The sequence below is a fragment of the Phyllostomus hastatus genome, unplaced genomic scaffold (assembly GCF_019186645.2).
Source record: "Phyllostomus hastatus isolate PE091 unplaced genomic scaffold, TTU_PhHast_1.1 phas_scaffold_39, whole genome shotgun sequence".
In the NCBI taxonomy this organism is placed as follows: Eukaryota; Metazoa; Chordata; class Mammalia; order Chiroptera; family Phyllostomidae; genus Phyllostomus; species Phyllostomus hastatus.
The window spans coordinates 10,471,225-10,488,390 of NW_025334028.1; the positions used below are offsets into that span (position 1 = coordinate 10,471,225).

The following is a 17,166-nucleotide window of genomic DNA, read 5'->3' on the forward strand; positions in this document are numbered from 1 at the left end:
TTCTACTCTCTCTCACTCTTTTTCTTCATCTTCTTAAAACAGTGTCTTTAGCATATCTTGCAATGCTAGTTTGGTAGAGGTGTATTCTTTTAGCCTTCTTTTGTCTGGGAAACTTCTTATTTTACCTTCCATTTTAAATGAGAGCCTCACTGGGTACAGTAGTCTTGGGTGCAGGCATCTTCTTGTCATTACTTGGAATGTTTCTTGCTATTCACCTGTAGCTTTTAGTTTCTGTTGAGCAGTCAGCTCCTAGCCTTATCAGAGAGGCCCTGTGTGTTACTTCCTGTTTCTCCCTTGCTGCCTTTAAGATTCTCTCTTTGTTTTTGAATTTTTCCATTTTAATTATAATGTTTTGGCATAGGCCTTTTTAGGTTCATCTCAATTGGGAGCCTCTGTGCTTCCTGGACTTGTTTGACTTTTTCTCTCATGAAATTAGGAAAGTTTTCAATCATTACTTTTTGAAACAGGTTTCTATCCCTTGCTCTTCTTCTTCTCCTTCTGGTATCCCTATTATACACATATTATTACATTTTATATTGTCCTGCAGTTCCCTTAAACCCTCCTCATTCTATTTGAGTGTTTTTTCCTTTTCTTGTTCTTTCTGGGAATTTTCTTCTACTGTTTTCTCCAGCTCACTGATTTGGTCCTCTGCTTCTTCTAGTTTGCTTTTGATTCCTTCTACTGTGTTCTTCAAGCCAGAAATTGTATTCTTCATTTACTCCTGGCTGTTGTTGGTAGTTTCTATGTCCTTTTTCATGCTGATATAGTTTTCAGTAAGTTCCTTGTAGTTTTTGGTAGTTCTCAGTGAGCTCATTGAAAACCATTATAACCATAACCATTGTTTTGAACTCACTGTCTGATAGTTGACTTGTCTCTATTTCATTTAGCATTCTTTCTGAGGATTTCTCCTCTCCTTTCAATTGGGGGTTATTTCTTTGTCTTCCCATTGTTTATGAGGTTCTTCTTGTTTGCCTCTGCTTCTTCAATTTAGGTCTATTTTGACTCCCTGATTTTGTGGTATGAACTTCTAAGGTATGAGACCTGTGTAACTCAGTGATGCAGTCTCCTTAATATTCTAAACTTGATTATTTTGGGATGCCTTTATGCCTCTTATTTGGATCTCTGGTTGCAGTTTGGTTTTGACTGTTGTTGGATTGTCCTTTGGTGGGTTCCTCCCTCCATCTGGTTGACTGTGGGTCAGTCCACCCACCATGTCTTCTATGCTGTTGTGTAGGTGCTACCAGAACAAAACCACAAAGTCCAGGAAACAAACCCACACCCAAAAATATAACTCCCACCTGCAATCCCACTATCAACAGCAAATGAACTGGTATTGATGTGTATAAAGAGATTAAGACTATTATAAGAAAGGAGATGGAATATGAGATGACCTAGTGAAAGAAAAATGATTTTGAGGGGGTAGAGGAATAAGCACTAATAAGAGTAAAGAATTGGAGCCATGTGAAGAGAGAAAGTGAAATTTACATCATAAATGAAGAAAGAGGGCTGGAGTAAGAGAAGGGAAGTATATAGTATTAGGTTTTAATCAAAATTAAAATAAAGTGAGAAAGAAACAGTAAAAAACAAATAAATAATTAAAAATAGGAACAAATTGGAGAGAAAGACTCACCAATAGCACTATCCAGTACAAATAAGCTAAAATTAGTAAAAGTGGGGTGGGAATAAGAGGGAAAAAAGAATGAAAGAAAAGCTTGAGAGATGTCTAGAGATAAAATTGAACAAATGCAATAACAATTTCACTATCTAAAACCAATGAGCAAAGATTGCTGAAGGTGGAGAGAGCACACAGGTATTGAAGAGTAGGAAAATGAACGTGAGCTAACTATTGACAAGAAAATTAGTTTTGGGAGGCTGGACTCAGAAGAAATAGTGAGAGTGCAAAATGGAAACAAGTTGCAGCAAGAGAGAAAACAAAATTTAAAACAAATATAATGAGGAAAAAAGAAGATAGCAATGAGGTAAGAGAAGGGAGGGGCAAAATATGTGATTTGAAATAAACTATAGTATAAAATCTAGTGATAATATATACAAACTTGAAGGACAAGAAATAAATGAATAAAAAGCTATGCAGGAAAGAAAATATCACAAATCATGGAGAAGACCATATTGGATTTCATCTCAGCAGCATGTGGTATTTACCACTGTTTTTTTCTTTCTGGATCCACCTCTGGTGATGTCACATGGTGACCCCGTCTGATCTTAGGCAGCCTGTTCAAGACTTCCTGGGGTCTACTGTCTGTGGCTAACTTCTTCAATTGCTAATCTGGTCACTCTATAATCAGCAGCCAGGTTTAAGCACCACAGGGTGGGGCAGAATCCCTCCTGCAGCCTAGACTATTACTTCCCCTCAGGCTGCTTCCCCTCAGAGAGGAGTGGTCTGCCTGAGCAGGACGACTGCCCTAGGGGATGACTCAGCACCAGAATCCTGGAGGCTACTTTCTCAGCTCCCTCCTCAAAGCCTCCAGCCCCAGTCTTTCCTCAAGCATCTCTAGTCTACTCTGCCCTCTACCCCCAATTTACCAAAGCCCAGGGTAAGAGGCTGCAAATGAAAATTTGTGCATTGGCCCTTTAAATGGCTCTTTCCACCTCTAGCCATCCATCTCAGGCAGAGAGCAACCCTGCCACTTTTCACAGCTGGATATTATTTCGGCTCTGGTACTCTAGGCTGGGCATTCCAGCTTAGCATTTAGACCCCACACTTCTCAGAGGGGCCCAACTGGCCTCTTGAATATCCCTCTGGCACTGATGCCTATGGGTGCCCAGACAGCCCTTTTGTGTCTCCACCACATTCCCTATCAGTCATGTGTGCTGAAGCTGATTCTTCTGTCTGCTCGTGGTTATAAGTCTTCTCTCATGCTATTGTTCTGTTGTTTGTTCCATGTAATCTCTCCACAATTTAATTGTAATTTCAGATTGGTCCTGAGAGCAAGTTAGTCTGACTTCCACTCACTCCTTTACTATCTTGGATCCCTACAACTTCTTTATATTTATCATAAATATGATCCTCCATATTTCACATAGACGGGAAGCTCCCATCAAGAATGGGGAGTATGACTCCCTCAAATTTTCAAGTAACTGAGAATTTCTTCACAATGTATGTATTGCATTATAGGGCTAGAAGGAGGATTAGGGAAATATAAACATATGAAAAGAAAATATCAAAATTTTCCATACAGTTGTTTCATTGCTGATGATATTTCTCATTCTCTTTGCTATCATAAAAACAGATGGCATTAATCAGGTAGTTTATCTTACTCTTGCCTTTAGTTATCACACTGAGATAACTAAACTGCTGAGAGAAAAAACTGCTTCAGTAGAATGTTTTTTTTCTCAGGAATTATCCTTTCCATCATTTCCATGTTCCTCTTTAGAAGTACCATGTTCCTTGCATAGCCAAATTAAATATGGGTACATATTTCATAAAGTTTCCTTTTTTAATGAGCCATTCCCTCTTCAACATATTTCAAAGAATAACCCTATTCCACCCAACATTGACCAGAATTTTTTTATTTTCCTTCTATGCTTTGTTTTACTTAATAGCACTTATCACTATTTGACATTCTATTCTTTTACCTATCTGTTTTATAGACCAACATTTTCCACCAGAACATGAGCTCTGCATGAGCAGCAGTCTGTTTCTGTTATCTTCACTGTTCTGTTCTTAGTATCTAGAGTATCTAGATCTATATCTGGCACATTTGATTCATTCAACAAATATCTGTTAAATGACTGAACTAAAAAGTCATCAGAGTAGTGTAATAAAGGAAAACAAAAACAATGCTCTTGGGTCTGGGTCCAGAAACTTGTATGTCCAGTACCTTTCAACTAAATACTCATATATTTGTTTCTTCTAGTGTCATTGATAGATGTGCCTTATGAGAAATTCACTTGTTTATAAATCTATCTTGATAATTTCATATATTCTGTGTGATATTCTTACTTAAGGAAAACTTTGCAGGGAATTATGATAGCTATTGTTTCTACAGTTTTTATAATGATTTATAATGTATCTTATTATATATTTATATGTAATAAAGTATATGTACTATATTTGTTTTAATATATCTATTAATAATAATCATTATTGAAATAATCAATTATCTCCGATTTATCATTAGTAAGAAAAATTAAAATATAGAAAGAATTCTAGCCTGGCTGGCGTAGCTCAGTGTATTGAGTGCGGGCTACAAACCAAAGTGTCGCAGGTTCGATTCCCAGCCAGGGTACATGCCTGGGTTGCAGGTCATAACCCCCAGCAACCACACATTGATGTTTCTCTCTCTCTCTCTATCTCCCTCCCTTCCCTCTCTAAAAATAAATAAATAAAATCTAAAAAAAAAAAAAAGAATTCTAGAGGCCTTTGCCTATGGTTAAAGAGGTTTATACTGTGAAGTGAAGAAAGTCCTATAATGGTTGTAGGTAATGAGTTCTGATGAGAAATGTTCTTGATGATCCTGCTCTGAAGTGCTTTGCAAATATCTCCCTGCACAGTTGCTCAACCCTACAGAAAACAAGTTGCCAAAGCACAGTGTGTGCACTGAACAGTTGGAGGCCACTGCCAGACTACAGCTGACAGAAAAAGGAGATAAAAATCTTCACCCACCAATAATTAAATTAAATTGTAAAGATATATTGTACACTGTTCTGTAGGATATTTTGTTTGTTTATTTTTATTTTGGGAAAACATGAAACTCTCTGGTTAATTTAGAGCAAAATAACCAAATACAGTTAATTTCATAATGGAACTATCTGTCAGATTTATCCCTTCCATGCCATATGGTTTTTAGATGATTTTTAAGCAGAAAGCTACCGTGAGGACAATGAAATTAAATTTAGCATATGGGCAGGATAAACAACCTTAAGAGACAGAAATTGCAAAATAAGGAAAGTTTTTCCTACTCAAGTTGGCATACTAATTTTCTTGCCCCAATCTCACAAACTCACTCTACCCAGAGGTTTCAGGATAACAACTCACATTTTTATGGTTCACACACTTCATGAGGACCAGCTCCCGGTAAGCTCTCTTGGCGTGCGTTTGGTTCTGAAATGGTCTGCTGAGCTTCTTAATGGCCACATTTCTGTCAAGGGCAGCATCATATGCAGCACTGCAGAGATTCAAGAACAATCCAGAATTAACAAGAAAAGAGGCCTTAGAATTCCAGCCGATAGAACTAAGAATATGGGGGGAACCTTAGATACCTTCTCTTCAGGCCACAGGTCAACAAGGCTGTGAATAAAAATATGAGTGATTGGTATAAAAACATTCTACTTGTAAGCTATAAGTAAAAAAAGAAAGAAAAAGAATCTTGGCAAAAATACAGCATATAATTTCATCAGTAAGTAAGGACAAGAGAAGAAAAAAGTGTTCAGCTTTCCCACTAGCCATGTGACTGTATGCAAGTTCTTTCATCTCTCTGGGCTTGAATTTCTCATCTAGTAATATGTGAGAGTTAGGTTTTCTCTAGCTCCATCACTCTTTGGCTATTTTAGGTGGACACTCATTCTTTCCCCATTCAAAGGTACCAGTTGTTAAGGGGTGATGTTAATTGCCATGAAAGCACAGGTTGTTGGTTAGTACTCAGAGTTCTCCCATTAACAACAACAAAGCTCAAAATAGGAAATGCAACCAGAGGAGATTTCAGAAGCATCAATAATATTTATTCTTTAAATACAAACTTGGAAGTGAATGCAACTTACTATTTGAGAGTGATCATTTAGCATGCTTCGAAAAAGCAATCAAAACGTGGCACTGTTTTTCCCATACTGCAAATACGTGGGTCTGGGATAAAAGTGAGTGTCTCCTTGCTGTTACACCCAGTGACTTATTCACAAAATGTTTTTTGTCCCTGCAACTCTGAGTTATGCTAAATTATCTGAGTTACCAGGAAGGGTTGTGTTTGTTTCCAGGAACGACACAGCAACTAGTGTCCCCTACAATTAATCTATTGAAGTGACAATACCATTTAAGGTTAATGGTACTAAATTAAAAGACAAACAAAAAGGATTACTGTATTATAAAATAATGATACCCTTATAGGATAAGGTAGGACAAAGTCTTAGAGTCCTCTGATCTATGCCTCCATTCAATACTTATTCCTCTCCAAAATGTCTCCATCAAGAGTCTGACCAGTGTCTGCTTGAGCATCTCCACAAACATGAATCCCTTTAACATTAAGGCAGCTCCTTTTGTTGTTGGACAGCGTTGAGAGGTAGAAATGACATCATTCTGATAAGCAGAGTTGTCTTTCTGTGGAATGTATTGATTACTGCCAGTCCTGCCTTCTTGGGCAACTCAAAATAAAATATTCTCTTTTCATTATGACAGATCTGTAATGTTTGAAATCTGTTAAAAGACTGAGTACAATGCCTGGCCTCTGAGTAGTTAGTAGTGTTTATCTTTTCTTATTTTTCCCCTAAGTCTTTGCTTTTTTCTCTTAAACTAAATAACATCAGCAACCTACCACTATTTGTCAGAATGTGATTTCAAGCCCCATCACCATCTGGTCAGTTTCCTCTAATATATTCCAGTCTGACATGAACCCTGCACTAAATGAACTTGATTACTCTAGACATGGAGGGTCAGTGAAGCTTAAGGTAAGGCTATCAACTCCCTCATTCATTCACTGGCCCATTCATTTCTGTTGACACAGTTAATACTAGAAAGTCTATCCTGGCTCCGTTGATAACAACACATCACACACTATTGACTCCCAGTGAGAGTATGTGAAATTAAAATGCAGTGCTGCTATTTTAAAAATCTGTGCTGCTATTAAACTGTATGTCAGCACTGGTCCTTCTGTTCTTATTTGTTCTCACTAACTTACCACTGGCTGCACGTGTAAAGGAGTCAGATGGACCTGCAGAATATAGGTAGTGCCCAAGGACTACAGTGGACTTGGAAATACAGAAATTATAATTTCTAAAGTTAAGAAATTGTACCAGCAGTAAATTGATCTGAACAGTCACCTTAAAGAGAAAAAAACAAACTAAAATTTAACCCAAAACAATTTAGTTGAAATCATTAAAATATCTAAAGAATGAATAGCAGTCATAAAAGTGTATAAAAAGGAGTTAGAAAGGCAAATTCTGATACTGCCTGGACAACTAAGAAAGTGCCTACCAGGCAAGTCCAGGGGTCCCATCTGCCAGCAGATGTTTACATCCTAATGGTGATGGTCACAGACTGCAGCCAGTTAGCATTCTGATCAGTGTCTCCTTGGGCTTATTCTATCCTCTGAAGTCAACATTTCACTTATCAGCTTCTCTTTCAGAATGTTACATGCAAGAATATTGTCTATATTTGGTTAGTTTGACTTACATTTCTCATAATTTAATAAATTGGCATCTGGTTTTATATGCAAGTGTTTAGTGCAGCTTTTCAATGTGAGCTTGAGTCCCTGAGATACTGACCAGATCCTGCAAGATAGTGGGCCAGCCCTAGACGACATGTGGGATCACTGAGAAAATGCCATTCCCTGGCTTTCTTGGCAGGCACAACACTGGCCAGTTTCTCCTAGAAATGCTGTGGCACTCTCCCTCCCTGTTACCTCTTCCTTAAAGCAACTTTAGGTATGAATGCCATCATGCTGCTTATCTGATATGAAGCTGAGGACAACCCACTTGCACTTTCTGGCTTTCCCCACATTTATAATAGAAGTAATAATAATGTAAAGTATGTACGGTCCCTTACTCAGAGTGAGCATTCTGTAAATAATGACTATTGCTAGTTTTAAAGATCCATGTCCTTGCTGGAATCATTGTATAATGCAGATCAAGATGAATTTGTACTTCATCTTACAATCAACAATATCACTTCATCAACAATACCACTATCTTGACCATATTTCACAAGTTTGCCCTATGGTATAAAAGTTGAGGCAAAACCTTGTTGAAGTCTAGATATGTTGCATCCATACAATTCTATTATCACTTTAATAAGCAATCTAGTATGATTTGTTTTTAAGGAACTCTCTGTTCCTAGTGACCACTGTACCCATTCTTAACTGCTCACAGAGTATCTTTTCTAACCAACACTAGGACCAATGTCAAGTTCAACAGGTGTCTTTTATCATCTCTTTCTTCCCTCTGAAAAAATAAGACTTTCCCTGTCTACAGTTGTGTGGAATGCCGTGGTTTGGCTCGTTGAACTTCCATTTGACCCATGTATCATGGCTTCTTTCATAGAAGATACTTGAGAGTTAAGTATGCAACTCTCAGATACTTTTAAAGCTAGCTTTTTCGATTACAATAGAGCCCTGCCATGGAGAGGCAACTGTAAGAGATTCATAAAGCAAAGGTAAGGGTGGTCATCTTCTAACACTGCTTCATTGGCAAGCATGGTCTCATGCGGATATGATTTTTTTCTAAAGCAATGATTCAGATCTTTATCCAGATTTCTGGGTGAGAGGAGTTGAGGCACAGGCTGCAGTGGACTCCAGGTCCAAGCGCTCACTCAGAGTAGTGACAACAGCAGTGATGAGTGCATAGTTCTAGTCCTGTGATTCCCGAATCTTGCTTACAACCCTGTGTTCTGGAAGCTTGATGGTTGCAGCATACTCTCAGGGGTGGAAGCTTCCCTGGTGACTCAGGTCTGGCATATCTGGGAGTCATTCTGGGAAGCCCAGACTGGAGCTCACCTCTCTACACCCTCCAATGATTTTGCCAGCACCCAATTTACCATATTATACCTCTATTTAAAATGCTTCTGTCTCCTGCCATGAACTCTGGCAGAAACTACAATCTTTCTCATTTCTGTAATCCCTGAGTGATTACTGGCAGCAGTTTAGCAAATACATCTACAAACTGGCATCATTGGTGCTGTATAGTGAGAAATTAACATCTGAAAGTTTTTTTTTACTCTGGAGTTATCATTTTTAAGGGTCTTAGTCCATAGAATCTTACTTTTTTCTTTCATTAGTTTCTTATACTTTCACCTTCAGGCAAGTAGAAAAGATTTTTCCAGCAATTTTACTAAAAATATTCCAGCAAGTTTTTACCTACAGTCCTGACAGCTTCACTTCTACCAGGCTTGTCCCTAAAAGTAAGATAAAGCCTTCTGTTGTTATGCTCCAGTCACTTACTACAGTTTCATGAGGCTATAAAACTCTGTATCTCCTTAAATATATCTATATAAACACACACACGCACACACACACACACACACATCTCTGCAGAGAAGTCTTATTCTCAACACAGTTATTATTTTCCTTTTGGAAATTGCAGACAACCTCTTATACAACTATTTTTCTTCCTAAATCATAATCATTTATTTGATAATTTTTTGTTCCCCTTCCCTTTCACATTTAAAACTGTTCTTGATCACATTAACATGTTTGTGAGCAAAAAACAAAAGAAAACAAAAATAAAAAAGAAAACAAAATTCTGGGCATCATGAGAACTTTATCTCTTAAAAACTAATAAACAAAAAACATATTATTGGAGCATCCGAAACACCATAAATCATAGTCTGGCAAGCCCGATTCTGTCCTGAGATATACTCTGAAACTGGCATTGCTCTTTCCCATATCCCCACATTCTTGCCTTGACTTTTTCCAAAGGCCTGGGCCTTAGATAAAAAGCTATCCAAAAATCTCTATCCAGTACACTCAGATATCTTACTTTCATACCCAAACATTACAGTCTTTTGAGGTGCTATTGGGATACTAGTTCTACCACTGACAATCATGTGGGTGAAACTGCCAAATTCACCTCTGCCTCTGGCTTTTGAGATTGTCTCTCCTTCTGCCAGGAATGCTCTTTTCACATCATCACATGCCTGGCTCCATCCTGTTACTCAGGTTTCAGCCCAAACATCCTCATCAGTAGAGGCCTTCTCTATCCACCCCATCAAAACTCAACAGTTGATTTTTTTTTATTGGTTATTTTTGTCTTTGAATAGCTTAGCTATTCGGTACATTATCACTTTGGTACATTTTGTTAGGGATGCTTTTGTTTACAAGTAATAGAATTCTGACTAATAGTGGCTTAAGTAATAAAGACAGTAGTTACATAACAGAAAGTCTAGAAGTAGGCATGTCCTCGTTTCAGGGATACATTATAACTTTTGTGGGCCCTAGGCACTTTGGGCTTCTGATTCTCTGCAAATTTGCTCTTAGAGTATTGGGGGGGAAAGCCAATTATAGAACAACATTAAGTGCATCAAAGAGAAGTGTGGGTGCTGTGAAGCATGGCTAAGATTCCCCTTCAGAAATAAAGGATTTTTCATCCTGGCTGCTGGAAGTGCTGCTGGCAGACACCCTCTCAGTTCTTAGCCCCCCTTAAGGTACAAGCTCTGCCCTCTTCGTAGGCAGGCTTCATTCAGAGACTGTTGAACGTGCGATTATAAAAGCCTGGCCACCTCACCCCAGCTCGGGATAGTTTGTCAGGCTCCCTCCATCTTCAGGACTCCCAGGAGGGTCGCCTTGAAGTCCCAGGAGGGGCTTCTATTGAGAATACAGTGCAGCTAAGCTTGTCTCTGCTTTCTTTTCCTTACATTTCACGAGAGTTAATGCCAAGAACATTCCCTAATAAATCTTGCACATGCAATACCATCTCAAAATATATTTTCTGGGGGAATACAACATCTGACAAGCAGTAACTCATGGTCAAATACAGCAATAAACCATGGAGTTCACCTGGATCTTTTTCTAAGCAAAAGGCAGGTAGTAAAACTCAGAGCTCAACATTGAGAAAAGTCATTTCACCTTTGCAACAAACTAACCTAAATGACCAAGCCCAGTTACATAGGTTCTGATTAAAACCATTTCCCATTGGATAGACAGCACACTTGGAGCAGGACAGCATGTGGGGGCTCAGGAGCCAAGCACTCAAAAGCAGCAACTCCTGTGTACACTTCGGAATTGAATTAGTACTTTATAGCCTGTGAGACAGGGAAGCTTACACAAAGACTTGCCTCCTTGATGAAGAATATGGAACAATGCTAAACAAACTCATTGTCATAGAAGTTAGAGTAGGATACAAAATTAATATCCAGAAATCAGGTACATTTTCATATACCTGTAACAAACTATTATACATAGTTTAATTCCATTTATATCCATGTTTAAGACAAAACCTCATTTTCCTATCAACATTTCGGCCCTCACATGACATTTGAGTTCCAGGAGGACCTGCCATCTTCATCATGGGGCTTGAGTACTCCTCGTGTACTGCACCTGCACCCCTCCCTGCCCTGAAGCACAAAGACTCTGGTTTGAAAATGGGCTGTTTTTTTTTTTTTCACTAAAATTTTTTAACCTTTTAATTAACAATAATGGCTGTACTTTCCTCCACCAGTAAATATTTTCCTAATATCAAATCATTTACCAGATTCATTTTAGCATTTAGATAGAATAGAATTAAATTCATCCTCACTTTTTAAAAAATTATAGATTTTTAGAGAGAAAGAAGAAAAAATCAATTTATTATGAATTTATTGGTTGCTTCTTGTCTGTGCCCTAAATAGAAATCAAACTTGCAACCTTGGTGCATGGGGACAACACACTACCCAGCTAAGCTACCCGGCCAGAGCCTATTCATCCTCACCACTGACTGACGCCGAGGTGAACCTCAAATGGGAAAAGTTGATACAACCGTTGACACTAGGTCAAAAGAGGAGTACCCATAAGTCATTTTGATTTAACTGTGATGTTATTCAAATAATCCTAGAAACTATGATTGGTTTTCTTTTACATGGTGCTATTAACTAAGGCTGCAAAACCCTGAAATTCTAAGCTTTATGCATGCAATAATCTTATAAGGTAGGCATTTGCATTAATCCCATTGCTCAGGTGAGAAAAACAAAGCTTAATAACAACAAGTATTTATTAGTTCTAAGCAGTTCTTCACCCACTCATTTGCTTCTATAGCTCTGAGTACTTTATATACAACCACTTGATCCTCACTTAAACCATATGAAATGAGTGTTATATTAATCTTGTTAGAGTTATTTTTTACTATTCTTGCAATTTCTCCACAGGTTTGAAATTATTTTGAAATAAAAGGAAAGCATTTTTATTATAAACATATAGGAGTACAACATACATTTGAAAAATTAAGATGTAACTGATATATGACTATGACATTGCAGGACCTTTTAATTTTCCCTTAGCTTTTTGGATCCTATTAGAATTTCCTACACTTTCTTTATCCCCATTAATAAAGCAAAAACTATGCATATTTGCAAACCATCACACTAAGATTGCAGCCTTTCTGATTCTAACCAACAAATAATTAAGTAATATTTAATTAGGTAATTGAGAGAGTCATAATAGAAAAATCACTTCATGATAATAACTACAATTTGCATTTATTTTTTGGAAAGGTATTAACATTAAGTTGCTGTATTTTTATAGAAATTTGGTGAACTAGAGCTAAGGAAACTGAGGCAAAGCATGGTTAAATAACTCACAAAATGATTAATCCATGAATGATCTGAGAATCAAATTTTTCTCCGACCAGAGATTCATACTCTGTGTTTATAAAAGAAACAAAATTAAGCTTCCAGAAAATTCTGAAAACCAAAAGCATAGAAAAATTATGAAATTGTTTTTGATAAGATTAATTTATTTGAGAAATGTGCTAATACCAGATAAGTGAATATTTGATTCTGCATGTGTGCATTGTACTGTGTAAGTTTTAAACAAACGTGACTGTTCAGACAGGTTGGTTTGTAGCATTCTTCTCATGTAACCTATGTCCCATTTTGACCATTATAATCTGTGATAGAAAATTGGCACTTTGAGACTACACAGTGGGATTTCTTCGCACCACAATTAAAAGGTGCCACCCTCCCTGGCTGGTATAGCTCAGTAGATTAAGTGCAGGTCTGCAAAACAAGAGGTTGCAGGTTCAATTCCCAGCCAGGGCACATGCCTGGGTTATGGGCCAGGTCCCCAATAGGGGGCTCATGAGAGGCATCCAGGCATTGATGTTTCTCTCCCTCTCTTTCTCCCTCCCTTCCCCTCTCTCTAAAATAAATAAATAAATAAATAAATAAATAAATAAATAAAATCTTTAAAAAAAAGTGCCACCCCAATCAAATATGAGTATTGATTTGACTCCTAAATGCATAGCCACCTTTTGTTCTCTTCGCTTCTTCCTGTCAGCTGGGGTCATTAACAATCTGTTTACTGACCCCAAATGGATTTTCTGACCTGCTGGTTTGAACAGCCCTCCTCTACATCCTGCTTTTGTGATTTCATGTGCACTCAGTTTAGGAATACAAGGTACCCAACACTAATAAGCACCAAAATGGAAAAAAAAAAGATTTATTTATATTCTCTTTTGTGATGCACCCTGAGTTTAGAGAAAGGTCAGAATGCACAAGATTCTCTTTACAGTAAACATTTTCTTCTCACAAAGGTTCTTTCTGTGTCATTTGTAAAAATGAAAGCATTGTGTACAAATGTATGTGTGTTGTGTGTGTGTGTTCATTTTTATTAATCATCTTATTCTGGGACATCATGCTAATATATGTGAAGCCATCTGACCACTTCTATACTGTCTCTTCTGGTATTATAAATATAATACTCCTGTCTTTTGGTTAGGCACTATAAGAAAATAGAATTCTACTGTGGCATTTCTTTTTAATTTGAACTGATAGTCATTTTTGAGAACCAAGTTTTCTTAGGACTATTGCATGGTTATAGTCAACAAAACATTTATTTATTTTTGTTGAAGATCATCAAATTTTATTGAGTCAACAAAATGTACTGATCTTCTACCATATCTTTATTTTTACTTATTAGATATTTTTATTTAGATAGAGTAAAAGACTTCATAGAAAAAGTTAAATTTAAATGTTATTAGATGAGGTTGCATGTTACAAAATTAAGCAAAAACTTGCTGGTGTTTATTGTCATATTACAAAAAATATAAATTTTTATACTTAAAGAACTGTAACATACTGGAAAATACAAGATAGAGAAATAAAATACAAACTAAAAATATGTCAAATGTGAGAGAAAAATACTAGATGATAATGGTAAGGCCTAATTAATTTTTAGGTGAGATGGAAAAGAGAATAATTGCTAGAGGGGATGCAATGGAGTGAGGTCTGGATACAAGTGTGGGATTAGTGTACATGAGAAAAAACACTGCACCGCAACATGGGGGATGTAGATTAAATGGGTTCAGATGTCACTGTGTAGGTAGATATGACGGTGGAGGGGAGCTTGTGAATGTTCATTTCTGTTGACTTTTAGTCTTGCAGTGAAATAGAAAGCAAGATCCTTAGCTGAGAGAAAGAATGGGAGAGAAGAGTTTTGAGGGAAGAGGAAAAGAATTTAAAACTGTCACCTGGGATGGTAGAAGTGTAAATGTAGTAGAGATCCTGGGAAGTGACCAAGGCCCACTTAATCTTGTTGTTCATAAATTTAGCCATGAGCAGTCAAAATAACAAAACGTTCTCTTTCCAATCACATTCATTTGTTTTAGTGCTAAGGAGTTACACTGAAGCAGAATGAGTTCTTCCAGGAAGGAAGAGAAAAGAAGGTAGCTGAGAGCTTATATAAGGGATAGATTGTAATATGAGACAGAACATGCAAGCTGTGTAAAGAGGACAATGCATACATGAGGGTAGTCAGGAACACAGCAATGATGACAGGTTGTAGATTGTAGGCCTTTGTGGAGTTGAAGAATTATTGAAAATGGGTACTAATATCAAATAAAATGTATCACTCCTTCCAGAAATAAAATTTTCAATTGAGAGTTAATTTAGGTTCATTTTCACAATTGAAAATACATACAAACAAATTCTGGTGGGTATTTTTGCTTGTTTTTATTATTGAGTTAATAGGCATACAGAAAGTTTAAGAGTCAAGAAGAAATATGGAAAATAATAAACATAAAGAATTATCTCTAGAATGTGGCATTGCATTTGAAAATTTCATAAAACTCAAATTGCACGTCAAGACTAATTTATTAGTTTTGAAAAGCACAGTTATGGAAATACCTACTTAGCTAAGGATTTATCTTAGCATCCACACTAGTCACTGTATTTTTAAAATAAAATTGTAATTCTTCTCCAGTTAATATAATAAACTATAGCTTGTTGCAGTTTCAAGGTAGAAAATGAGAAAAAAAGAGGCCCCACAAATTTATGATCAAATTATTGGTAGGATGCTCTTGCAAAAAATGCAATTAGTCAATTGTTTCAGCACAAATCCTGTTTATAGGTACCTTATAGGTAACTGATAGGTAACTGATATAAAATGTTAATATTAAAAAGTGTTGTTTGCCACTAAATATTTTTAGGTTATATTGTTTATGAGACAATATAAATAGCATTTTACATAAATGCTGACATTGACTATAAAAATACTACATTTAAATTATGAAATAAGACTAAAATACTAATTTAGAAAATATAGTCTACAATATTTGATTAGAGTAATGAAATAAATTAAAATGTATCAGATCAGAAAGGAATTATCAAATATAAATGTAGTGGAATATGAACCTAGAACGTAGCTCCATTGGTCACCTCCTTTATATTCTGCCTCTAGTTACAAGGTAAGGTATTATTCTGGCCCATCAATGTCTCAAACAATGAATTAATAAGCAACTTAAGTAATCCTTCATACTTCAACAAAATGTAGATACAATCCTTCTATAATCTTATTGCTGATCCATGTTGAGTTAAAATACTGAACATTATAGTAATTATTCTTGTAATGACTTTATATTGCCCTTTATTGACTGTTGTAAAGATAACCCAAGCAGAACATATTTTTTGCATTGGGAAATACACCTAAAGAAATATATTTATTTATCAAAGACTCACAGCTAATACAACCTTTGAAATTATATATTCACACCCTGGCTGGTGTGACTCAGTGGCTTGAGTGACAACCTGTTTCTCTCACACACATCAATATTTCTCTCTTTCTCTTTCTCCCTCTCTTCCCTCCTCTCTAAAAAATAAATAAAGTCTTTTAAAAATAAAAATAATAAAAAAACTGTAGATTCACTATGATAATCATCAAAAATGCATTTTCAAGACTATGAGGTCAAATTGATTTATTTTGTCATGTAGCTCAGCAAAAATTTACTCTACAATTTCTGATCTTAATCTCAACTTTGATTCCTTTAATTTACAAATAATATAAGGTTTAAAATAGCAAGTTATTCTGTTTACATCTCAATGGTTAAGACCATTGTCTCTTCATACTCCAGCTTCCCTTTCATCAACTGCCTCATATCAGGTAGAATTGCAGTGGCTACAAACATTTTGGGATTTGACTAAGGGTAAATTAAGTTAGGAATATATTTATTTGGATTCTGTGGGGCATTATATGACTCACAGTCACATGTATTTAAGCTACTGCAACTTTTCCTACTATAGGTATGACTTCCAAGAACATCATTAATACTGGGTCCACTCACCTGGTGCCCAGTATGGTAAGTGGCAGGGCCATAAGTCATATCACAATTAGAACATAGCCTGACACTTGAAGTATGAAGGTATGTAGGTAGTGGTAAAAAAAAAAAAAAAGGTTTCAAACACTGTATGAACCCAGAAGGTAGCCTGTGAACAACATTTTCAACTAGTACAGCCCATATATGAAGAAACTAGAGTTTCCTGAATTTGACAATTCTATGTATGAGGTCTGTCCAAAAGAGGATAGCTGTTTTTAATATAACAAGAATGGTTTGCACAAGATTCATATAATTTGGCAGCAAGGAGAGTGGACTGGAATGCACATGCATAAACAATGATAACTTCACTGTACTAGTCAGTCCGAGCACTACATGTGTTGAATTAGCATGTGTACTATGTGGCCATTGCATTAAAAATGACTGAGCAGAGCAATGAATCTGTGTCAAATTTTGCATTAAGTATGAATATTCCTCTGCAGAAACTATTCAGGTGATTCAGAAGGCTGCAGCTATGGGCAACTGGTGACTGGCAGCTATGTCAGGACAACTCACTCATGCATCATGTCTCATGCAGAGATTTTTGGTGAAACATCAACTCACCCAGGTGACTCAGCCCCTTACAGCTCACATTTAGTGCCCTATGACTCTTGGCTTTTCCCAAAACCAAAATCACTTTTGAAAAGAAAGAGATTTCAGACTGTTGATGAGATTCAGGAAAATATGGCAGAGCAGCTGATGGCAATTGAGAAAACTGTGTGAGGTCCC

The 17,166-nt window shown here is 36.6% G+C and overlaps 1 protein-coding gene across 5 annotated transcripts in view; it reads right to left on the reverse strand.

The window, feature by feature from the left end:
* MAPK10 (mitogen-activated protein kinase 10) overlaps positions 1-17,166 on the reverse strand; it is a 331,553-nt gene that overhangs the window by 96,630 nt on the left and 217,757 nt on the right. For all 5 annotated transcript variants that reach the window (XM_045820360.1, XM_045820356.1, XM_045820358.1 and 2 more), the window contains one exon: positions 4,997-5,126. In XM_045820360.1, coding sequence (XP_045676316.1) covers positions 4,997-5,126 — 130 coding nt within the window. The remainder of the gene's footprint in view (positions 1-4,996; positions 5,127-17,166) is intronic.